At 41.4% G+C, this 25,104-nt stretch overlaps 1 protein-coding gene across 3 annotated transcripts in view; it reads left to right on the forward strand.

Moving 5' to 3' along the window:
* The window catches only part of MME (membrane metalloendopeptidase), a 129,778-nt gene extending 105,399 nt beyond the window's left edge, over positions 1–24,379 (forward strand). For all 3 annotated transcript variants that reach the window (XM_020988923.2, XM_020988925.2, XM_020988924.2), the window contains exons 18-23: positions 9,915–10,034; positions 12,331–12,464; positions 12,583–12,648; positions 16,264–16,359; positions 16,684–16,760; positions 22,452–24,379. In XM_020988923.2, the coding sequence (XP_020844582.1) occupies positions 9,915–10,034; positions 12,331–12,464; positions 12,583–12,648; positions 16,264–16,359; positions 16,684–16,760; positions 22,452–22,551 (593 nt within the window). In that variant the 3' untranslated portion in view covers positions 22,552–24,379. The remainder of the gene's footprint in view (positions 1–9,914; positions 10,035–12,330; positions 12,465–12,582; positions 12,649–16,263; positions 16,360–16,683; positions 16,761–22,451) is intronic.
* Positions 24,380–25,104: the final 725 nt, after the last annotated feature.

A 25,104-nucleotide genomic window follows, 5' to 3' on the forward strand; every position in this document is an offset into this window, starting at 1 on the left:
GCATTCAGACTCCATCAGTTCTTTCTCTGGAGGTGGATAGCATTTTTTATTATGGGTCCTTTGGAATTGTCTTGGATCATTATATAAACAAAATTGAGAAGGAATAGAAGGGGCCTTGAATATCCACACAGTGAAGAATTAGTCCCTGAATTAGCAGAAGTAGCTCTAAGGATCTTTGCAGAGATACATACAGACCCTCCCTTACCCCAGTCAGGCCCATCTTCCTCAGTGGAAATGTGGAAGGATAAAGATAGAATCATGGGCTCTTTGCAGATTTTTGACTGCTCAGAAAACAAATTCAGAGAAAAGAATGTCAGGCAAGGGGAAAGTCTTTGACATTTTTCTTTCTACTTCTTTTGGAAGCTTCATTTAAATCTTAAGTGGAGATTGTCTTGACTAAAAATAACAGAAGATCTCTGAAATTTCAGTCACCTTCCTTGACAGCAGCCTTGGGGTTGTGCCAGTTCAGCCTAAAGGAGTGTTAGGTCCAAGGGAGAGATAAAGACAGAAGGATGTGGGTGCATGCACCTCTCATTGAAGATAGGGAAATTTGATCAAGATAACCTAATAGTTAAGCTGACGATTGAAAAGAAAAACTGTCAGCAAGTTTAGGCATCTTGTGCACACTGCCTCAAACTGCTTATCTGTCTATTCACAAGTATTTATAGAGCACCAGCTATATGCCAGGCACCAGGTCCTAGGGATGTTGCCCCTATATTTCCTGGGAGCTTACATCCCATCCCAGGAAATAGAGCATATATACATTTTCTACATCCCTTTAGATGAGCATCTAATTCCCCCAGCTACTCTGGAAGCTCTTTGAGGGCCAGAACTGCTTGCACCTTTGTCTTTGTGTCTCAGGCTCCCATGACAAATCTAAAATGGATACTTAATAAATATCTGTTGATTGACATTCTCAGTTAAGTAGACACAAAGTAATTTGGTGGGAGAGCAGCTACATGCTGGGTGATGAGGAAAAGCCAGTGTTCCAAGGAGGTAGTATTTGAGCTCAGATGTCAAGAAAGGTGAAGTTTCCAAGAGCCCAAGGTAAAGAGGGAATGGGTTCCAGGCACTGAGGAAGGCCAGTGCAAAGACTTGGAAATGACTTTATCACTAACTCTCTATAATGGACTCAAGATAGTTTAAAAAAAGAAAGGAAAATGCAGTTAGTTATATGGAATCAACTAACCTTTTCATGAACAAGAAATTGTGGGGGAGGGGGCACCTACTTGCATTGAAAATATTTGCTTTGATAGCCCTACCCCCTTGACATATTTCCACATACCAATTCTCTTTATGAGAGGACTCTGAGATGCCAGTTTTTGGTAGGGATGGCCATTTTTTTTTAATATTGTCAACCTGATGAATAAAGTTCCATCACCAAGCCTGGTTCCAAAGAAAAGATGAAAGCTTGTACCTCTTTCCCTTCTTTTCGGAGGTGGAAAACTATGGGTGCAAAACATTGCATATATTGGCAGGATCCTTCGATGTGCTTTTTCATTTTGCTGAACTTTCTTCTCCCCATTCTTCATTGTTCTTTGTTATAGGACTTGGCTCTCTATGTAGGGGGAGTAGGAAGGACAGATTTGGAAATTCAAATGGCATAAAAACAAAAAAAAAATCCGTGAAATTTTATTTTTGAAGTTCCAGAGGCTTTTTCATCAGGTAACCCGATTAATAGTAGGTATGGATATGGAGGAGTAATATTCCAGAAAGAAAGTGGGTCCTAGGGCAAGAGAATGAAAAGTGGGAGTGATCTTAGAGTTTATTTCACCCACCCCTTTCTGTTTTTGCAGAAGAGGGAAACTAAGTCTCAGAGAGATAAAGTGACGTCCAAGGCCACCCGGACAGCAAATGGCAAAGCTGGGATTCGAACCCAAGGCACATATAGTGCCATGCTTTCTGCTGGCCCCTGAGCCTAGGAAGGTGTTGTTTGTGTGCTTTACTTTTAAAATGTTTGGAGATTGTTATACAGGCACAATCTCTAGTGCTTTAACTTAATTAAAAGAGCCTTCCAAATATTTCTTTATGAACCAGAAAAACTTAATTATCTGTTTTTGATCTAATCATATCCTTGGTAATGACAACAGTTTCCATTCCTCTGACCCAGGAATATTTCAGGCAATGTGGGATAGTAGTAATAGTCCAGAGTGCCTGGACCTGGAGTCAGGAACCCTCCTTCTAACACTTTACAGCAGAGTAATTGTAGAGTAACTGTCGAGGCATCTGGGTGGTGCCATACTGCACAGTGTTCCAGGTCTGGAGTCAGGAAGACTCATCTTCCAGAGTTCAAATCCAGCCTTAGGCACTTACAAGCTACACGACCTGGACAAGTCACTTGACCCAATTTGCCTCCGTCTTCTTTATTTGTATAATGAGCTGGAGAAGGAAATGGCAAACTACTCAGCATCTTGGCAAGAAGACGCCAAATGGGGTCATGATGAGTTGTACACGAATAAACAAGAGCAACTATGGGTAAGTCACTTGTATCTGAGCCTCAGTCTCTTCACCTACAAAGTGAGGCTTCACTCATTAAGCCCTCCTAGTTTTAAACGCTCTACGATCGAAGATTCAGAGCTGAAATTTTACTTAGAGGCCATCTTGTCAAAAGGCCTCATTTTGTGCATGAGAGAACAGATTCAAAAAAGGTTGCTAAATTCACCCAGGGTGACAAATAGTTAGCATCGTCTGCATTTGAACCCAAGCCCAGCATCCTTCCCAGTATGCCAGACCGCTTCGGCAGAAGCAGCTCATAGATAAGGGACGACTTCTGAAGTTGTAACAGTGACAATCCTAAAGGGACCTTGTAAAATATTCAGCAAGAATAGGAAGTGGCTTTCAGGGCTTTGGCCACAACAGAAGTGGTATGGGAATCATCATTTGTGATGCTGAGCTCGATCACTAGTATTTAATAGGAACCATAAAATCTTATCTTGGGCCTGAACTGTGGCATATCAGGGTATAATTAAAGCAGCAGGGACTTTGTTGGTTAATGATCAGCCTTGATAGAACATTTCATAAGAACAGTTTATGTAATGGGTGGATTTTAACCAGAGTGCAGAGTGTGGGAGACAGAGCTTTCCTTCACTTAATAAATGGGCCACGTATTATTTCATACACTTGGATGTTTAAAAAGAGCCCCTTGGTGGTGCTAACTTAGCAAGGCTGAACCTTCACGTGGCACTCTGCCAGGATTCAGGGCTTGCTTGGGGCTGGTAACCTCTTAAGGTATCTTTTCAGCTGAGTGTCTCATCCCAGCTGTCATTTGGTTCTCATTTGTAACCTTTCTCTGTAACTTCTCATCTTAGAGAAAGGAAAGGGTTAAGGAAGTTGCTCAGGATGACATAGCCATTGTGTATCCAAGGTGGTACATGTGTGTGCTTACATGTGTATTTGTATAGGTATCTATCTTGCTATACGTGTGCTTATATCTCAATAGGTACCTATACAGCTATATGTGTATATAAACACAAAAAATTACAAAGCCAGTTTTGAAGAGAAAAGCCCTGGCATCTGGGGATGAGGGCGGGAGATTGCTGCAGCCAGAGAAAGCTGTGTGTAGGGGAGGGCATTCAACCTGAATTTTGAAAGAAACCAGGAATTCTGAAAAACAGGTGAGGACAAAGTACATTCCATCCATAAAGAGCCACCCGGTAAAAAGGCACAAATATGGAAGATGTAGGGAGGGATGGATGTGAGGAAGAGCCACTTAAAAAGCCACTTTGGCTATGCCTTAGAGCAAGGATGGGGAGCCTGTGGCCTCAGGTCTCCCACCCCTGCCTCAGAGTATAAAAAAGGTTAAAAAAAATATGTAATAAGAAGGTTACGTTAGAACTAGATTATGAAGAGCTTCAAATGCCAAAAAGAGGATGTGTGTGTATACACACATATGTGTGTGTGCATATATGTATGCATATATGATTATATATGTGATATAAAATTTTATTTATATATATATATATATATATATATATATATATATTCTACATATGAGAGAGAGAGAGTATGTAATTCTAGAAGCAATAGGAATCCACCACTTGGTTAGAGAATTGATGTGGTTAAATCTATGCTTTAGGAAAATCACTTTGTCAGCTGTGTGGTAGAATGATTCAAGTGGGGAGAAACATGAGGCAGAAAGACCAGTTTGGAGGCTATTGTAGTACAGATAAGAGGTGGTAAGAGACGTAGCCACCATCTTTGTTCATGTGAGGGGAAGCCCTTGGAAAAGAGTTTTCATCTCTCTGGGTCTCAGTTTCCTCATCTGTAAAATGAAAGCCTTATGCTAGATGGCTTCTGAGGACCCTTCCAGCTCTAAATTTTGTGACCTAATTTGGAGTCTTGATTCCGCCACTCACTAACTGACTCAAAGCAAGTCACCTCACACTATGATTCTCAGTTTACTCCTCTGTAAAATGTGGGGACTGAGAGCTCTAAGGCTCATTTCAGATAAAGTTTTGTGAGTTTGAGGTTCCCCAAACCTAATTATAGATGGCAAAATAAAATATCAACTTTCTCTAACTCTAGACTTCAGCAGAAGTGACCCAAGGAGCATGGAGAAGTTATTTTTAAAAATTTGTATTTTAAGAAATAAGAACTTTTGTTAACTTAAAAAAAAAAACTGTAGACTGTTAAAATTTTCCAGGGATCTTAAGAAATAATAGCCAGGATTTAGGAAACACTATTGATTTCCAGGGTATCTTCTAATGCCAAGACTCTGGGATTCTAAATTAATAGAGCTTTTAAAATGGAAGGAACCGTAGAGGTCTGCCTATCTCCTCATTTTACAAACAAAGAAATTGAGACTTAGGGTCATAGAGACAATGAATGTTAAAGCCAGGACTCAAATTCCCAACCCAGGATCCCTTTTTGCTACTCCATGGCTAAACTAGATGACTTCTAAAGTTCTTCCTAACCCTATGATTTTCTGATTCCTGTATTCTTCTATTAAAAAAAAAAAAAGGAACAGCTGACCAGGTCCAGCCTGATTTCAGCATTTATTTAATTTCTGTCCAACACAATGCCTTGCATATACCCCTTATTTAATATTTGCTGAGTTGACTACTCTCCTCATACTACCAAGCTCATGACCTTTAGCATCATATCATAATGCAGATCCTGACAAAATAAGAATTTAGAACCAATGCACACCTTTACTTATTGTAAACTATTCACATAATAATCATTCTGTTTTTTATCAGCAGTAACCTTTGTTGAATGTGACATGGAACTGTCCACTTCACTTCTCTGAGACACCCTTTGATAGGGGCTTATCTCATTAAATATTTACATTATGTACAAATATAGTTTTCATTGGAATGAGCGATTGACTTGGCCAGGCCAGTGTGTGAAGTCTACCTAATATGAAACTGATCCAGATAACCAGAGACTTCCAGATAATCTTGTGAACAGAACATTAAACAGTGAGATCCAGTACTATTGGCTTTGGATTTTAGCCATGGCATTGTTTTATCCATCCTTGTTTCCAACACTTGACTTTTTGTGTCTTTCAATAATCATTTGGCTATTTAAAAATTCTCAATCCAGTCTCCTGATTAAAGGTAGTGTGACCAGTACTTTCTGGGTGGGGCCATAGAGAACAGGAATGTTAACTGATTCCCCTCCAATCACACAGGAAATCTTAGGGGGCCTTCCACACTGAATTTCCAACTAACGACAGCAGAGCTGAAAGAGAAGGCAGGGCCTCTGTATTGATTTGTCTGTTTACTAAGATGATAATCACCATCACTCACCCTTCTATAACAGCCATAATAATAATTCACAGTTATATATAGCTTTGAGCTTTATAAAGTGCTTTCCCACTTGGAAATGTTATGGTTCCTGAACAGCATATGTAAATATCCAAAGAGGAATTTGAGATGTTTGTTTTTCTTTTTTCTGATTCAAGGAGATAACTGAGCATGGCTGTTTTTATTACAAGTAAAATGTATTGTCTCCTGTGCTGATGTGTTGAGGTTGTAGGAAACAACTCTGAGAACATTTTTTTTTATAAAGAACAAAAACAACCACATGTAACTGCCTGTGCTTGGATCCCCATAGTCTTGTTTAATCAACAAATCAATCCACAAGCATTTGGGAAGCTCCTACTATGTGCCATGAACACAGGCCCTGGAGATAACTGGTACAAACAATGAAACAATCTCTTTTTAAGCCTACGTTCTCATGCAATTCTACCTGGGAAGGATCACAAAGCCAACCTCCGAAGACAAAGAACCCAAAGCAGAATAAGCTTATGAAGGCTCCTGTGAGATCGGTGTAACAGCAGTGGTTCAAAGAATCAGGCTTAAATAATGCTTAATCAAAACCTCAAAATTGTATCCTCTCTTTTTAAATAATTACCTTCAAAGAAGCTTTACAAAAGGTAAAGTAGATTTAGTAAAGGGTCCTCTCCTCAGGTCCTCCTCCTCATGGTGCCATGAAGATGACCTTGAGCTTTCAAAGTCAATAATAGAATCAGGAGCTTCCATATTGGAAAAGGTTGCAAGGATGGGTCTGCTCATGGTCCAGGTCTTTCATGCAAGGAGCAGCAGAGCAAGGGGTGGAGAGGCTCATTGCCAGCCTGGTCACATTTGGAACCACAGAAGCTTATGCTTATTTAGCAATCCTCAGGAGAGTCGTTTGAGTATGGTGGCAGTGCGAGTACTGTTACTTTCATTTTTACAGATGGTAAAACTGAGGTTCAGAGATGAATGACTGTAGCTCAATTCATAGTACCCTAAAACTGTCTAAGTGTTTTACATTCATTATCTCAAATCAATGAAATTACAACTGGACATTGATTGGGAGCGATATCTACTGGTCCTCAGTACAATTCTGTGAGGTAGATGCTATTATTATTACCATTTCACAGATGAGAAAACTGAGGCTCAGAGTTAGTTAAAATGACTTGCCCAAAGAGTGTCTGATGCTCCATTTGAACTCAGATCCTCCTGACTCTAACCCCAGCACTCTCTGTAGCTGAAGAGAGCTACCTAAAGTTTTGCTGCTGTTCAGTCATTTCAGTCTGACTTTTCATGGCCCTATTTTGGGGAATTTTCTTGGCCAAAAAGCTGGAGTGGTTTGTCATTTTTAGTGGTAGTCTGCAAATAGGATTTTATCATGTATAATTGATATTTTTATCAAGTTTGACTTTATAATCTAACCTTTGCATGCATATTGATTCTGTATCTCGCTTATGATTTCTGCTTACCATGTGATTTTTAGTATTATTTCTTCAAAATCACTGTAACATCATATAACTCTAATCACAGGGGTTCTTAACCAGTGATCCATGAACTTAGTTGTTGGGTTTTTTTTAATATTTTGATCACTATTTCAACATAATTGTTTTCCCATGCATTATTTTTTGTGCATTTAAAGTCATTCTGATAAGGGGTCCCCTAGACTTTGCCAGACCGCCAAAGGGGTCCATGACTCAAGAAAGATTAAATTCCCCTGCTCCATTGGACTTGAATAGCCCCTGATTTCCTCCCCCCAATAAGTTTCAACCCAAAGACCATGGGTTTTGCATAGGGCAGTTGCTCAGTATTTACTATTGACTTCCACCCCCTAAACCTATGGTGACCAAGTTTGGTGCTAGTTTTATCATATGCATGAAGGAATATGCATGCAAGTATAGTGCCAGGCTCAGGATGATGCTATTACCACTAGGGGCGGCAAGTTAGGCAGAATGACAGCTAGCCGGGCAACTCATAAGATCAGGCAAACAAAGGCTGGAAGTCTGTTCTCTACGGTCACATGAGGACATCATCCAAAAAGCAAAGGCAAAATCTGATCACCCCAAGAGAAAAAGTCCTCTGGATGGAACATGGTGTACCTTTAGCCAAAGTCTAAACTGAATCTAAAATAGGGGTGTTGACTCAGTCAGTGACAGGTGTCAGGCAAGCAGTAGACAAATAAGGGGAAAGAAAGGAATCCCCTGGCAGGGAGTTCTGGCAGTAAATGCCTGGGACTCTACACTCTGGCCCTTGCAGCCTTATTTCATTCTGTTTCCCTCCATACCATGCTCCATCCAAATGAGGCTATATCCCACATTCACCATCACTTTACTGCCCCAGTACATACCATTGCTCATGCTGCTCACTGTGTTTGGCATATCTCCCCCCAACCCTGTTTTGAATTCATATTCATCCTGCAAAGTCAACTCCAATGTCACCTCCTCCAGGAAATCAGTGATCCCCAAATCAGTCAGTAATGACCTTTCTCCCAACTTCCCCCTTCAAACTCACATAGCACTTTGCCTGTCTCTCTCTTATACACTTGTCAGGTATTAATTTTGAATTTTAGTTGTTTATTATGTATGTGTTGAAACACAGCCTGGTGTCTAGTGAATAGAGAGCTGGCCTTGGAATCATAAAGACCATGCCTCTGCCATGAGGTGCTGGCTATGTGACCCTGGGCAAGTCAGCTAATCTCTCAGTGCCTCAACTGAGCTATGATGCTAGAGGAAATTCCTTACCTGAAACTTCTCATAGATGGAGCCAAAAAAAAAAAAGTCATGTGTGATATGATCCCAACAGAAATTTGATGAGGCCAGACCCTGGATCTCGTCTAAGTTTCTTATCTTCCCCAGGGCTTAAGTAAGAGCTCTCTACTGAAAGAGAGTTACTAAAAGTTTGTTAGATTGCTTCTTTTTGCGTCTCCAGCACCTAGCACAACGCCTGGCACATAGTAGGCACTTAATGAATTTTTATGGATTGATATATTGAATTGAAACAAAAGGAAACTCAGCTCCTATGAGAAGGGGATGCAGGAAGTAATCCACGAGAAAGATTTGATGAAGTGCCTGTAATTTGCCAGGCACCAAGCTGGGCATGGCGATAAAAAAATCAGAGTAGAACAGTCCCTGCCCTCAAGTGGCTTGGATTCTATCAGGTTAGACAGCCAATAGATCAGTAGAAGAATAGCATCTGGTCCTGGGCTTCCTTGTAGGGAAGTTCCTGATTAGCAATATCCTCCTGAAATGCAGATCTGCACCTGCTTCACACACCATGACCTTGGAGTGCTGCCTAGAGCAGGAAGGGAAGAGCATAGTTGACATGTCTGGGTCAAACAGCCAGTATATCTCAGAAGTGAGCCTTGAACCCAGGTCTTCCTGGCTTTCTCAGTCAGCTTTATAAATACAAGATAGGAAGCCAGCCATCAAAACTGGGAGGCAAAGCAATATACTTGGCCACCAAGAGAGCAGCTCAGGGAGGAAAGCTGGTCACAAGGGCCATGGGGAACCCAGGTTAGAATGAGACAGGCTCACAACATGCTGTCAGCATGGGCCTCATTAGCTTTTCTGCTCAGGACCAAGATTGACCTCAGAGCTGAGCTTTCATTATAAGGACCAGATACAGCAGACCCCCCACTGTTTGTCTTCCTCATGCCTCGGGGGCAGTGATGCATTCAAACGTGTTTTACTAAAAAGATGTCAATGGAACAAAATATTGGGTAATGTTGGGGGTGAGAGAGGCTTCAACTGCTTCTCCTCCTGTTCCTGGAAGGAGGGGCAAAAACCTGCCAGGGACAGTAACTGGGACTCGTTGGTAGCCCCTTGGGCCAGTAAATGCCCCCTAAAGGCTTGTAGAGTAGGGCCATGGAGTCTCAGGTTGTTGAGCTGAAAAGGACCTCAGAGGTCATTTAGACCATTCCCCTTATTTTATAGAGAAAGGAATTCATGTTCTGAGAGGGCAAGAGATTTGTCCAAGGTCACACAGGTAGCACATAGCAGGGTTGGGATTCAAAACCAGGTCCTCTGACTCCCAAAGAGCACTCTCCCCACTGATGGCTGAGTAGAACACGTCATTGGCTTCTGTCCTTCTAGAAAAATAGCATAGCAGGTGAAGAATGCCTTCAGGCCTGTGGTTCAGGAAACAAAGTAAGATTTGAACTCCTTCCTTCTGTCTTTGTAGTGTTCCCAGCTGGCATCCTGCAGCCTCCATTCTTCAGTGCAAACCAGCCCAGCTCCTTGAATTATGGCGGCATCGGCATGGTCATAGGACATGAGATCACCCATGGCTTTGATGACAATGGTGAGCCCCTCTTGCCAAGTGGATATTCCTAAAGCACAGGCCTGATCTGGTCGCTGAACTATTCCTGTTGCCTCTAGGAGAAAATACCAAGTCTTCTGTGAAGTATTTAGAGCCCTCATAGCCTGGCTCTGGCCTGCTTTCCAGGCTGATTTCATTCTGTTTCACTCCCCCTCATCCACCCTGGCCTCTGGGCTCACTGGGCTCCACTGTTCCTCCCACCAACCTTCTGCCTTGGGCGAGACCGCTGTTCCCTGAGCCTGGATCGTTCTTTATCCCCATCTCTGTTGCTTGAGCTTCCTTGTTTCTTTCAAGTCTCAACACGTGTGTCCTACTAGACCTTTCCCCATTTCTCCGGTTGTTCATTCAGCTTCTCCATGCTGCCCCCCCACCGATGATATTGTGTTTATTCTTGGAGGTGTCTGTTGTTCCCCAGGTAGAATGTAAGCTCCTTGAGGGCAGGGAATGTGGTTTTGTTTTTGTCTTTGTATACCCTGAACCTACACAATGGCTCTTTAATGGGATGCAACAGGATGTGAAACCCCAATGTAACACCAAATAACCACAGTGGCAGAATGCCGGACACGGTCAGAGTCAGCTGCTAGGTTGGTTTTTCTGTATTTAGAGCTGGAAGAGCCCTCAGAGTATAACTCATTCTAAGAAAACTGAGGCCTAAGTGGGTTTAGGGATGCCCTTGAGGCAGCCAGAAATGTGGTCCTGGAGCTCAGCTGAGGGGTCTGAGCTGGAGACATTAATTTGGGAGTTAACCTAAGCATAGAGATGATAACTAAAGTAATGAGACAGGACCAGTTAATGAGGAAAACATAGCAAGAAGCCAGTACTCACATGTAAAGGATACAGGAAGGAAAGAGGAGGAAAGGAGACAGGGGAGTGATTTCAGCAGATATTTATTGAAGGTCTACCACGTGCTTGGCATACTTCTAGGGACTGTGGGGAATTATACTGGAGAAACATCATTAAAGAATTTACAACCTAATTAGGCAAACAAGGCTTTTATACTCAAGGCAAGGGAGCAACGATGCAGGATACAAAATAAAGTGTCAAAATTCAAAAGAAGGATAGCAAGTCCTGTGAGAACGAGGAAGAGGAAGAATTCGTTTGGGCTGCAGTCAGGACAAGCTGCATGCAGTAGCCAGTACTTGGGGTGGTTAAAAAACTTGGTAGGCATGGGTTAAAGTCCAGACACCAGTCTCTTTGGCTCCCTTGGAATTTTTTGGTCATAATGGAGCAAGAACAGAGATTTGGATCTTTCAGAGTCTTGGGGTTTCAAACCAAGAGGTCTTGATTCACTTTTTTAAAAAACACACAAAAATCAGTCCAATTAAACCAAGTCCCAATTGCTTCTACTGGTAAAGATTTCAGTTCAGTGCAACAGGCATATATTAAGGCCCTACCATGTGCCAGTAACTATGGTAAGTGCTAGGGCTACAAAGGCAAAAATGAAAGCATCCCTGCCCTTTAGGTGCTTACATTCCCCTGGGGAAAAAAAAACTTAAGAACAGATAAAAGTAATTCACGTAACTCAAATATATTCAAATAATTCAAATAACTGGGGTGGGGGAGGGGAAAGGGAGCTGGGAAGGCCATTTATATAGGAAGCTGCACCTGAGTGCCTGGATAAAGCAGAGAGGAGGGAGGGTGCTCCATAATAGGGGACTACTTGGACAAAATACTGCTACTACCTTACTACTACTACCTTACTACTTCTACTTCTACTACTACTACTACTACTACTACTACTACCACCACTACTACTGTTACTACTAGACCTGAAATGTCATGTACAGAGAACAAAGGAGTTGGTTGGTTTGACCAGAATAGAGAGTTTTATTAGTTGGGGTAATGTGGTATCAGTGAGGAAAGATGGGCTGGAGCCCAAATGAGAAGGACTTCCAATGCCAAGCAGAGAACGTGGTGCCTGATCCTAGAAGGCATAGGACAGTGAAACAGGGGACAGACATGGTTAGACCTGTACCTGGTAATTATCAATGTAGCAGCCTCCTAAGGGAGGCTGGATTGGGCCAGGGAACACCCAGAAGCAGCCTTAGTCGGGGGCAGAAGTCAGGAAATCAAGATGAAGAACACATCAACCAAAACAGAGACCCATCATTGAAAAAGACACAAAACCTAACATTTTGTCAATTCTGCGTAGAGAAAAAATCTAGTCTCTTCTATTCTATTTGATTTTGTGTTTTTGCAATCATCTTTTTATACTTTGAAATGAAAAGCTGACTTCTTATAAATCCCTGCTGGAATCACTCTCTTTCTCTCCCTCCAGGTAGAAACTTCAACAAAGACGGGGATCTCATTGATTGGTGGTCTCAGGAATCTGCCAAAAATTTCAAAGAACAGTCACAATGTATGGTACACCAATATGGAAACTTTTCATGGGACTTAGCAGGCGGCCAACACGTACGTCATCAGCACCTTCATGCGAAATTCTCTTCACTTGTTAAAGTTCTGGATGTTTTTCTGCTTTTCTTTCTGGTGAAACTTAATACATCTCGGGGGTGTGTGTGTTTTTTGACAGCTCAATGGAATCAACACTCTGGGTGAAAACATTGCTGACAACGGAGGGATTGGACAAGCATACAGGGTGAGCAGAATTCATTCTCTTCACATGTTAGGAATTTAGAACAAAATTCAGGGAACAGAGAAAAATTTTTTTTTCACTTTAAAGAACTTGTCTTCAAATGAAAATTCGTATTTACATGAATAATTGTCTCCAAAATTCAGACTTATAAGGATGCATTTTAATGCAATGACTTCTAATCAATTCTTCTTAAAAGAAATTAAAGAAATTTATTTTTGATTTCATTTCTTATTTGATTTATAAGTATATTTAATAAGACTACACCTGCTAAATCTATTAGATGTTTGTCTGTTTTACATATTTATTCTTGATAAATGAGTGATTTAAAAAAAAAAAGAAGGGGGGGAGCAAGAGGAGAGGGAGAGAGAAAGAGTGAGCTTTGGAGACTAGACACACAGACCTGTCTGAGTGACCCCAGACAAGTCACTTAACCTCTCAGAAAACATTCTAAGACTATTAGAGTCAGGTAGGTGACTCAGTGGATAGAGTACTAGACCTGGGCTTAAGAAGATCTAAGATCAAGTCTGGCCTCATACACTAACCAACTCGGTGACCCTGAGCAAGTGACTTAACCTTTGTTTGTTGTAGTTTCCCCATCCGTAAAATTGGAATGATCATAACACTGATATCCCAGATTAGTTGTGAAGATCAAACAAGATAATATTTATAAAGTGCTTTGCAAACTTTAAAGCATTATAGAATGCTAGGTGATGGTGTGGTAGTAGTAGTAAGTAGTAGTAGTAGTAGTAGTAGTAGTAGTAGTAAGGTAGTAGCAGTAGCAGTGACAGTAGTAATAGTAGTAGTAGTAGCAGCAGCAGCAGCAGCAGCAGCAGTAGCAGTAGCAGTAGTAGTAGTAGTAGTAGTAGTAGTAGTAGTAGTAGTAGTAGTAGTAGTAGTAGTAATAGAAGAGAAGGAACTGTTCTACTCGGAAATTTCCTAATCAATGAAAGCATAGATCCAGTCCAAACTAGCCATTTGAGGACAGGGCTCAGGTCTTATGCCTCTGTATTGTCAGCACCTACCCCACAGTCATATATGTAATTGATAATTAATAAATGTACGTTGTTTGTTGCTGTTAATGATGCTGCTGCTGCTACGTACCCCCTTCAACAAACCACCCCAAAAATAGTATTGTTAGAAGATACGGCAGTCCTTGATGATACACGCCAACATCCTGTTAGATGTACATGTCAAGAAATTCTTCCTGAGGACCTAGGATCAGCTCTCAGGTCCCTTCCTGCTAATGCTGCTGAACAATGCACCCACTTTCTCCAGTAAACCAAACTGTAACTTACCCATGCTTTTCACCCTATGCAGCTTTTGTCCATGCCCTCCTACATTCCATCAGGCAACAAACTTTGTTAAGTGCTTGCTTTGTGTGAGGCCTATGTGAAGCAGCCTGGGATAGCAGATAGACAGCCGGCCTTGGAGCTAGGAAGACCAGAGTCCAAGGCTCTCCTCTGAAACATTCTTCCTGCGCGACTTTGAACAGTTCACTTGACCTTTCCTGCTCTAGGAGGCTCTAGAAGATGTTATTGTAGAGAAGCTGGGAACACGTATTGGTAGGAGTTCCTTGTACCAATGGAACATCAGGCCCAGTCCCCATCCCTATGTCCCGGGTACAGTGTTGGACACTGGGGAAGAGAGGGAAGTCTCTGCCCTCAGGAAGCTTCTATTATATAGAAGACATTGTGTGCAGCTGCAGCACACAGAACATATAAGGCACCTCCCCCATGCACACACTCCCATTCGGTAAACTCCAGGGTCTCCTTATCACCTCCAAGATCTGATTCAAAATGCCCTATTGGCATCCCAAGCCCCTCACAGCCAGGCCCCTCCTACCTTTCCAGTCTTCTCACACCTCATTCTCCTGCACGGACTCTTCGTTCCAGGGACTAGGGCCGCTCCCCAGAGAAGACCCTCCATCCCCTGGCTCCGGGCATTATCTCTGACTGTCCCCCAAGCCCGGAATATACTCCTTCCTTTGCTCGTGCTGTGGACCTTTCTGGCTTCTTTTAAGTCCCAACTAAAAATCCCTCCTTCTGTGGGAAGCTTTCCCCAAACCCTCTTAACTCTGGCGCCTTCTTTCTCTGTTCATTATTTCCTATTTATCCTGTGTATACTTTGGTTGCGTATATTCGTTTGCTTTTTGTCTCCCTCATTAGACTGTAAGTTCTCTGAGGGCAAGGTCCGTCTTTTGTCTCTTTTTGTATCCCCAGAAGTAGCGCAGTGCTTGGTACGTAGTAGGAGCTTGACCAATGCTTTTCTTTTTTTTTTTTTTGGTGAGGCAATGGGGTTAAGTGACTTGCCCGGGGTCCCACAGCTAGTAAGTATCAAGTGTCTGAGGCCAGATTTGAACTCAGGTCTGTCTGACTCCAAGACTGGAACTCTATCCACTGTACCCCCTAGCTTCCCCTTGATCAATGCTTCTTGACTGATAGAACTATAAATAACCTATGCTAATCTCCCACAGAGGGTCCCCCTAGTGTTCTAAGAATCCTGTGATTTTCATCATTATAACAACAATAATAGTAACAGTAATAATAATAGCGCTTTAAGGCTTGCAAAAAAGTACGTTACAAATAAATCATTTTATTCTCTTGATAATCTTGGAAGGTAACTACTATTATTATGCCTATTTTACAGATGAGGATCTGAGGTAGACTGAAGTTTAATGACTTGCCCAAGGACACACAGTTAGTAAGTGTCTCAGTCCAGATTAGAACTCAGGTCTTCCCGACCCATACCATTTCAGGGCATACACAAGCTCTCAAGAGCCCATCTCTTTTTTCTGTTCATCCATTTCCCTGATGACATCTGTTGACCCTCTTCTCCTACACAATTCCTCATCTGTGTCGAGGGTCAGCCTGCTATTTGCGCCTACCCTGAGCCTCTCGTCCTTTGTGCATCCTCAACCAGCTGTTTGACCTCGGGCAAGTTCCTTAACCTCTCAGAGGCCTCAGTTTTCTCCTCTGTAAAATGAGGCGAGAGACTAGAAGTCCTCTAAGGTCTGTCTGGCTTTAAACCAACGTTCTCACAAATTCTAATCCTTCAGAGAATGTGATGTTCCATGCCTTAGAACCATCTAACATCCTTAGAGGAACGCTGGCATCAAAGGATTTTTATCAAAGCCCCAAATACCAGCCAGGCCTGATGGCACACACCTGCGATCCCAGCTAACAGGAGACTGAGGCTGGCTAGATCGCTTCAGCCCGGAGGGTCTGGGCTGCAGCGGGCCCTGCCAGGAAGGTCTCTGCACCAAGTCTGGCATCAAACAGAGAGCCCCTAGGGGCAGGGGGCCACCGGGTGGCCTAAGGAACGTAGAACCAGCCCAGGTCACAAACTCCGTAGTGGATTCCTGGCCTGAACAGGACAGGGAGACCCAATCTTTCCAAAAACCAAATCACAAAATATGATTGTGTACTTAGTGGGGCTCTGTACTAAGGCTTGACACACTTCTAGGCTTTAATAGCATAAACCCTCGCAAAGACGTTCACGATACTCTGCGCATGAAAAGACTTTGTCACATTTAAAACAGTGCATAAATTTGAGCCGTCGTTATTGCTGTTGTTGGCAAGAATTGAAAGCACTCTATTTCCGTGTCCTTGCACCGCGCAGGCCTATCAGAATTTTGTGAAAAAGAATGGGAAAGAGAAGTTACTTCCTGGACTTAAGCTCAACCACAAGCAGCTGTTCTTCTTGAACTTTGCTCAGGTATTGTGCACAAATTCTTGATGGACGTAGAGGGAGATCTCGGAACTGTGATTTCCCAGTGACTCAGTCGGTCTTCATCCAATGTGCCGGCATCTAACCTGGCCTGAAGCCACAGTTCCCATGGGGTTAAGGTTAGGTGGTGATATGTCCTCTGCTCCCCTCTAAGGTCCTCAATGACAACTACTTCAGGAACCCTGGGAAGGTCTCTTGTCTAGCTGCCTACCTGACACCCTACCCACTTAAAACCTAAATAAACATGCCAGAATCTTTTGATCCAGGAGAATCTTCTAATGGGATCCTGTTTTTTTTATGCTGTGTTCGTAGGTATGGTGTGGGACGTACAGACCAGAATACGCTGTCAACTCTATCAAAACTGATGTTCACAGTCCTGGCAATTTCAGGTAGGCATTGAGTTGAATGGCCAGACCCAAAGAGTGGTCATTAGTAGTCCAGTGATGTGCAGTTATCACAGCCTTTTTATTGTTGTCCCAAGTTTAAGTTCCATCTTTCCTGTTAGGAAATCCATACTCTCCCTGTACTCAAATCAAACCATTTTCTATACAAGCTGGCCCCGACCCATTAAAAATCTCATCACATTAAGTGCAAAGTCAGTCAAATATAAAACCAGTGGACTGATATGTCAAAGACAGAGTATGAAGCATCTGATCAATCCAAAGGGGTCTTCACGGCATTCTCATCTTGACCTTCAAGATGATCTGTCCCAGAACTTAGACACACACTTTAATTCTGATAATTCAAAAGAGAAGCTGAAAGGAGACTCCATGGTTAGAAGCTTGTACAGAAGGGATTGAATTTATAGCCAGATGAAGGCCCATTGGGGAAGATGCAAAAGATACAAATTTCTTTTGAATATGAGGGAAAGAGGTTGATCAATAGAGCTGTGCCATGGTAGAACAGGACACTGCAGGAGATTACTCTCTGGCTCCATTTTCAATGGAGGTCCTTGAGCAGTGACTGGAAGAATGCCTGCCATCTTTACCAAGTGGGAAGTTGGACCCTATGCTAAAAGCTTATGGCTCTAAGAGAACACAAGACTACCAATTGTTCATTTCATCCATCTCCTGCACTTGGAATCCCATAACATTTAACACTTTTATTTGGGGATAGTGCAAAAGTCTGAACCTGTGTGTGCGAAATAGCCAATGTAGAAACTAACTCCACAAATGTACATCAACCATTCTTCTGTCACTAATATGATGAAGAGCTACTTAAGATTTCATTCAGCTGTCCAGGGTTATGCAGCTGGTATGTGCCAGAAGCATGGCCTAAACCCAGCTCATCTTGACTCTAAGACCAGCCTTGCATCCAAGATACTTCCGTGCTACTCTCATAAATCCAGCAACTCAGTCTTACTGCTCTTTCAAAGAGGTATTTTAGGCAAGAGTCTAAAAAGCAATTGAAAAAAAGAGAGAGCTCATGATCTTCCTTCTATAGGCTAACATAAAAACTCTACTTAATATATGGATCATCTCCTCCAGTAACTCACTCCTAGAGAAGTTACATTATGGAAAAACCCAGGCAAAAAGAGTCTGAAACAGTTAAAGGAGTATATGTTACATGGCAGGAATCACAGGCAGTTTTGTTCAGGGGTAAATGAGCACATTAATAAATAGACAAAAAGTTTTCTAGGGCCTTTTCTTTTCTTTTCTCTTCCACTGTCCTGCAGTGACCTTAAAGTACCTCTTTCAACATTCAGTCACTCTATCAATGCTTATTGTTTCTTTCTTGTGGACGTCAGGGTTAGTCCTCAGTGGTGACTAGCACTTTCATTGTGGTTCAGTTAATACCAATTGAAATAGCTTGACATTGTTCACATTATGATTTTCCAAAGGCTTTTTTTCCCCCATTCAGTGAAGAATAGCGGCCTATTGAGACTTAGTGAGATAAAATATATAATGGAAATGCATCTTTGGAAAGGGATATCTCCAACAAAAGAAACAGGATCACTAAAGGCAATGTTGGAATAGTATTGTTTATTTACAAAGATATACTTAAATGAGGGAACCCTGAAAGCAAATTATGGATGCAAGCATGGCGGCACGAATTTGGGTGAAGAGTAATGGAAGGAGAAACAGAAGCCAGTTGGGCACTGCAGTGTACAACAGACTATCTGGACGGAGGGAGGATATAGATGAGGATTTCAGGAAACAGATCACACCCATGGCACAGTCAATAATATTGTTAGCAGTGTGGAGGATCTTTAGTTCTCCTGGCAGATGCTGGAGCTCTCTGTGCCAAAAAAGGAAGGCAACTATTTCTTTCCTGACTTTTCTGGATGAAAAAGGATAGAAGAAGCAATAAGAGAATCTTCTACTCTGGAACCACTTCTTATGAATAAATAGTAAGAATTGATTGCTTGGGGTGGAAGTGATGGGAACCTTGGGATGAAGAGTTGATTCCATTTTATAATTTTTGACAAAGGATGAAAGCTAGTCACAATCCAACATGCCCCTTCATTTTGGGGAGAGCAGATTTCAAAGAAGTTAGAGAAGGGCTGGGTAGGACCTCATGTGCTAAAATTGTACGTGGCAAGTCCATGCAGGGAGATGAGAAAATCTCAAGAATTAAATTCTGACAACACAGGAGATAATTGCAAAGAAGGTCAATAGAATCAGTGCAGGTGGTGATAGCTGCAGCCTATTTACCCTACTGTGCATCTCTCTCTTACCTTTTGTATCACTCACCATTATGATTTTTTGAGTTTAGATTCCTGTAAAAATACAGGAGAATCATAGTGATGTCTCCCTATCATCGTCAGGGGAGGAGTGATTCTACATAACAGTAAACAGTTCTTTACCCCCAACAAATAGACCTTTTCTCACTAAGCACCAAAATTGCTTTTCATCTGGGCCATTTGTGGTAGAAAAATGTTGATTACGCACTTCTCTACCTTAGTAAACAGAGAATATTAGACAGATTGTAACCATTTCTTGAAGACTGAGAATCAGTTGCCAATGATTATGGTATGCTATACTGATGCTACTTATAGGTTTTCAAGTCAGGTCAAGTCAACAAGCATTTATTGAGTGCCTACTATATACCAAGCTTTGTGCTAAGTGTTAGGGATAATGAAGGAGAAAACACGCAAATAACTATGTATGGACAAGACATATGCAGTTAATGTCAAATGGAAAGCACTGGGAGAGGAAGGGAGAAGGGAAGAAGAATCAGGAAAAGGCTTCTTGCAGAAGGGGGGACTTAAGCTGCATCTTGAAAGAAATCAGGAGATAACGGAGCTAATGAGGGGCAATAGACAGTGAAAAGGCGTGAGTTCAAGGGATGGAGCATCATCTGTGCAGGGAAGGCAGGTATCACTGGTTTGGAGGGTATATGGAGGCAAAAAATTTAAGGAGATTGGGAAGTGGAAGAGTAGGAAGGGGCCAGGCTGGGAAGGTCTTTAAAAGCCAAGCAGAGGATGGTCTATTTGATCTTGGAGGCACTAGGGAACCTGTCAGGGAAGGAGCAGATGTTTGCCTCTGTGCTATATGACCTGAGACTCCTATGTTTAGTTTCAGTTCTTAATGTTCATTTTATGTTTTCTGTCTTATTCCTTGATGTGTGGATATCAATTACCATTTCTCCCTGTACCAGACTCTTGCCTCCTCCTAATTTCCTGGTTCTAATTCACCACAGTTTAGGAAAACAGAGAACACAGCCTGTTAGAATCTTGTGTAAAGTAAGGGAAAGTAGGTACTGAGTAAGGGGAACAAGGCTCTTCTTTGAATAAAATGCATGAACTTTAGGACATGGATTTCATACCATCTCTGGTGACAACTCAGAGCCCTTTGTGTTATTCCCTTGTTTCCTGTTCTTGGATGAGTTCCAAATGGTTGAAGATGCCAGATAAGTGACTTCTGAACAAATGAAGTGTTACTGTATATACACACATTTTGTATTAAAAAAAACTTTTTAAACTCTAAATGCATCATTTTATTACTTAGTTGGAAAGCTATTTCCCTTGGGCCTGACCCTGCATGTTCATCTCTGTGAATATTTCCCATTCACTTCAGAAATGGATTGTATTTTTTTAAAGGAGTAAATGGAATGCCAAACTTTTGCTAAGGAAGTCATTATTTTCTCTAGAGGTAAAAGGATTTCCTTGGCAAAAGGTTGAAGTTCCATTTAGTTCTGGAAATGGGTTGCTTCCTGGTTCTACCCGTTTTTAAAAATACCATGTTTTGAAGGCCCAGAAAAAAGTTTTAGACACTGAGTCGCTGTTCTGAACAAATACGCTGGTGATTGACATGGAAATATTTCTCAAACACATGGAAGATTTTTATAAGTCTAGGCTGTAATCACCACTATTTTCAAAAATAAAGGAAAAGTGTGTTTGGCATCAGACTGGAAATATTGCTAAATCATTTTTCCAGACCCAGCCTATGACTAGTTAATTTATCATAGGGTCCTAGATTTAACCCCTGAAAGAGACCAAGACCAAGGACTTGAAGTGACTTATGCCAAGGTCACATGGGAGGACATAGGAGAGCTGGGCTTCATTAATTTAATTCCCACAAGTATAGCTTTTTAAGGTCTACAAAGTACTTTACATCCTGGGTGCATTCTGGGAAGATGGCGGAACAGGTCCAGAATTTCCAGGCGCCCCAGACAAACAGACAGAACATTGCCATGAAATGAACCTAGAGCAGCAAAAATAAAGGGATGAAGCAGTTGTCCTTCTAAGACAACTTGAGAAGACCTCAGGAAAGCCAGAAATACATCCTTATTTAATTTGATTCTTGAAACAAGCCTCAAAGGTAGGTCCTATTATTTTCCATGTAGATTAGACTCTCTGAGACTTAGAGGTGAAGGGACTTGCCCATGTCATGTTTATTGCTACTGTTAGAGGGAGGATTCAAACCCAAGTCTTCTGACACCCAATTCGATATTCTATGCATGGCCAGAGACCTACGTGGCCACTCCCAATGATGTGACATAAAAGAGCTGGTGATTCTGATGCTCTGACTTCACAGTGATTCTGTCTATGATGGGGTTCAGTCCCACCAAGTCAAATGCCTATTGGATCCTAAATCCCACACCTGAACTGCTTGGCCATTCTTGTTTTTTCTCAGGAAAAGAAGATTCTAGAAAATCCGAAATATTAAATATACTTCCTGGATTTACTAAGGGAAAACCCCACACTTTAAATACTGGTTTCTTTCCAGAAACGAATGTTTGTTGACCATCTGAAATCAGTTTAAATAGTTGCTATCTGTTGTGCTAATATTTACAATAATCTGGAATAAATTATTTGAAGTTTATTATTGTCAATTCAAATGAAATATCAACCACTGCTTTTCTCCTAATAAGTCTAAGTGGATATAACTGATATTGATGCTGGGGGGGAAAAAACAAAACCATAATTATTTCCTTCAGGTTATCTCTACCCCTTCAATGTCGACATCATTTTCTAGTAATTTACTAAATCAGGATTTTTAGGAAATAAAACCATCTTTCTATCTAAATTTTAGTTTTTAGCTCTCTAAGTCAGATACTTATTAAAGCACTGACTTCTCACCATAATGTAACTCAGGTGACATTGTCAGGTAGTGTGCGGTTTCTGTGCTTTGCTTTATGAGACACTTTGCTTGCTCAGGAAAATCCTTCCCTGAAGCATCTTCTACTTGTGCCTCCCAAGAGCCACTGATTTTACTATTACTACTAATAATGGTGATAATAACAACAATAATTATTTTTAAAATATACCTAGTAATTATGTAGCATTCTAAGGTTTGCAGAGAGCACTTCCAATTTCTTATCTCATTTGGTCAGTATAACAGTCCTGTGAGGCAGATGTTATCATCATTCTACAGATGAGGGAACTGAGGCAGAGAGCTTTAAGTGACTTGTTCAGGGTCACATAGCTAGCAAGGCTCTGAAACACCATTGGCCTCCCCACCCCTGGTCTAGAAGGTTCTTGCATGGAAAGATCGGTCAGCCCAGCCAAGGCAATGCGGGTTTTTTTATTTTAAAGAAGACACCATCGCAGACCCATAGATAGATACCCAAGCTACTGGATTTGAACACACCACTGACAGTGACTTCTGGTTTGTTTGGTTTTTTTTTTTTTGAAGGATCATAGGAACTTTGCAGAACTCCCCAGAGTTTTCAGAAGTCTTTCAGTGCCGCAAGAATGATTATATGAATCCAGAAAAGAAGTGCCGGGTGTGGTGATTCTAGAGAGGACAACTGACTTCCCTGGACAGCAGAAATCTGGAACTTCCTATGGGAGAAAAAAAAAACTGTGCACCAAACTCACTGTAATTACAAGAGGCTGATTAACTGGGGTCGGGTGGCGGGGGAGAAATACACTAAGATTTTAATTTCAGGTTAAGGCCAGCAACAGTGTAGCCAAAATTGGATGTGAGCTGCTCGTGAAAAAATGGAGGACCTAGGTTAATATCCACTGAACCTACCCCAACTGTAAATGTACATAATACTTGACGCTGGAATAGTGGTTTCCAGTTAATGTCGATTTCCCATTCGGTCAACAGAATGAATATTCTCACTTGGGAACAGGGTTAATTGCCTATGAATGCAAACAATTATTTTTAATCAAAGGGAGGAAGAAAATGTCAAAGAATATGGCAGGATAACATCTGTCTAATGAGGACACAATAGTCACAAACCAGAGAAATCGGCCCTGCCACCTCTTTAAATGTGAAGTATTCATCAATGGCCTCACTCAAACCCCTTCAAAGAATTCTTAGAAGAGTAGGGATTTGGGTCTTGAAGTACTTTTGAAAAGAAGTCATTATTCCTATAATCACTATTTTTTATTCCAAGGCAACTAATTTTCCATAATCATATTCAATTAAGAAAGGAAAATATAGAATAGGTCTCTCTCTTTGATCCTCCACTGACAGATATTGAGAATCCTCAAGCTCTCTTGTAATTTTCTGAATAATTTCTTGTTCTCTCTAGACCTGGGCCTTTTTAAAAGATTTGTAGTAATGTATAAATCATAATTTTTATATTTAATTATTAACTGTGTGTATGAAAAAGTAACTGCTATATCTATATATATCTATATAGAGAGATGAATGTGATCACTGATCCACTATTGGGGATTGGCATTTCAGGTTGAGATATGAAACATTCTTTACATTAAGGAAACATCTGCCAACCAACATCTGTAAAGTAGTGTACAGATTAAAATTTGAGACTTTTTTTTAAAAAGTGATAATTCATACTTGCAAAAAAGCTTTAAGCCAGAACTTTTGTGTAAGACCCACTTTCAGATAAATTTCTCAGAGGCCTGACTGACATCTCTATTGTAGAAGCAATCAGAAATTTCCAAAAATCAATAGTTGATTCCCATGATTTGTACTGCAATGGGTAAAGCTGCTTCTCTGTGATTCTACGTAGGAATGGAACCCCCCTTGGGTCATGAGGGGGCACAGCCTCACTGGGGCAAGTCTAGGCCTCAGCGGGATGCCCACTTAGCAATACCAAGGTAACAAGGACACACTGTTGCTAGTCTAAAGATTCCCTACTATTAATTCCATAACATTAGTGGGCACTGATGTTGACGAGGGCATTAATGGAAGGGGAGAAAGGACAGGTCCAAAGGCCTTCAGAGTGCTCCTGTCCACTGTCATTGGTCGATTGAATGGTCATTCTGCATTATAGCATCATAGAATCTTAGCTTGAGGGCTAAAAGGGACGTCAGAGGTCACCAAATTCAAATCTGTTATTTTCCAGAAGAGAAGACTGAAGGCCCAGAAAAGTACAATGGCCTGTCCAGTCTAGTGATTGCTAGACCTAGACTTTGAACTTAGGACCCCTGACTCCAAATCCAGCAGGCCAGTCAGAAATGATGCAATAACTAATGAAGACCATTGCAAGCTAACGAAGCCTGACGAAGCTAATGGTGATTATTAGCTCAGTCAGCCAGTGACATAAGTAGAAATTCCAGAGGGAGCTGTCTCCCCCTCCCACATTTTTCCATGGCCTGTAACTATTTCTGGGATTCTACAATAAATAATGTCCTGCATATGAACCTTGATTCCATGTTATGTTTATTTTACCTTTCAATGTCACCGGATGAAAATGTTTTTTATAATAAACAAATTGTGAGACTGATTCTCACCAAGCTTCTAGTGTTAACACTGTCTTTTATGAAGTGGGGAATGTGAGGAAGTTGGGTGGGAAATATTTGAAGGTCTTAAATCATGAGCGTTTTCTGACATTAGCTCTGAGGTTTCCAACTGGGATGAAACTCTAGAATGGGAGGAATCAAACGTTCAACAGAAATGAAGTCAACTCTCAGTTATCTGGTTTGTAAATGATTCAAGATAGTCTTCTTCTTTTCCTTGCCCTTCATTTGGATCAAGAAAAGAGTTGACATTAATATTTTGCATCTTTGTATGTGTGGACAGGTGGACAGATAGACAGTCTAGAACTTTAATTTCACCACTGAAAGGAAACCACAAGTTGTAGAAATTCTGCACCAATGAGCACTTGCAAGGAATCTATACCATACAGTTTTAGAGAATTTCTAAGGGCTTAAGTGATTCATCCATGGTCACAGCTACCCTGTGCAGGGACACTGTAAAGCCGGCCCTTTACAGCCACACAACTTAAATAAGAATTTGGATTAACCATGTATTGTCCTCATCCCTTACATCTACTGCTCACGGAAAGTAAGAGTAAGTCATATTCTGGCTTAAAACTCAGCTATGCAGAGCAATGTCTTTGGCTATTGGCTGTCCATAGCCAGGAGCA

This window comes from Phascolarctos cinereus, unplaced genomic scaffold, assembly GCF_003287225.1.
Source record: "Phascolarctos cinereus isolate Bilbo 61053 unplaced genomic scaffold, phaCin_HiC Scaffold_7;HRSCAF=346, whole genome shotgun sequence".
NCBI classification, from domain to species: domain Eukaryota; kingdom Metazoa; phylum Chordata; class Mammalia; order Diprotodontia; family Phascolarctidae; genus Phascolarctos; species Phascolarctos cinereus.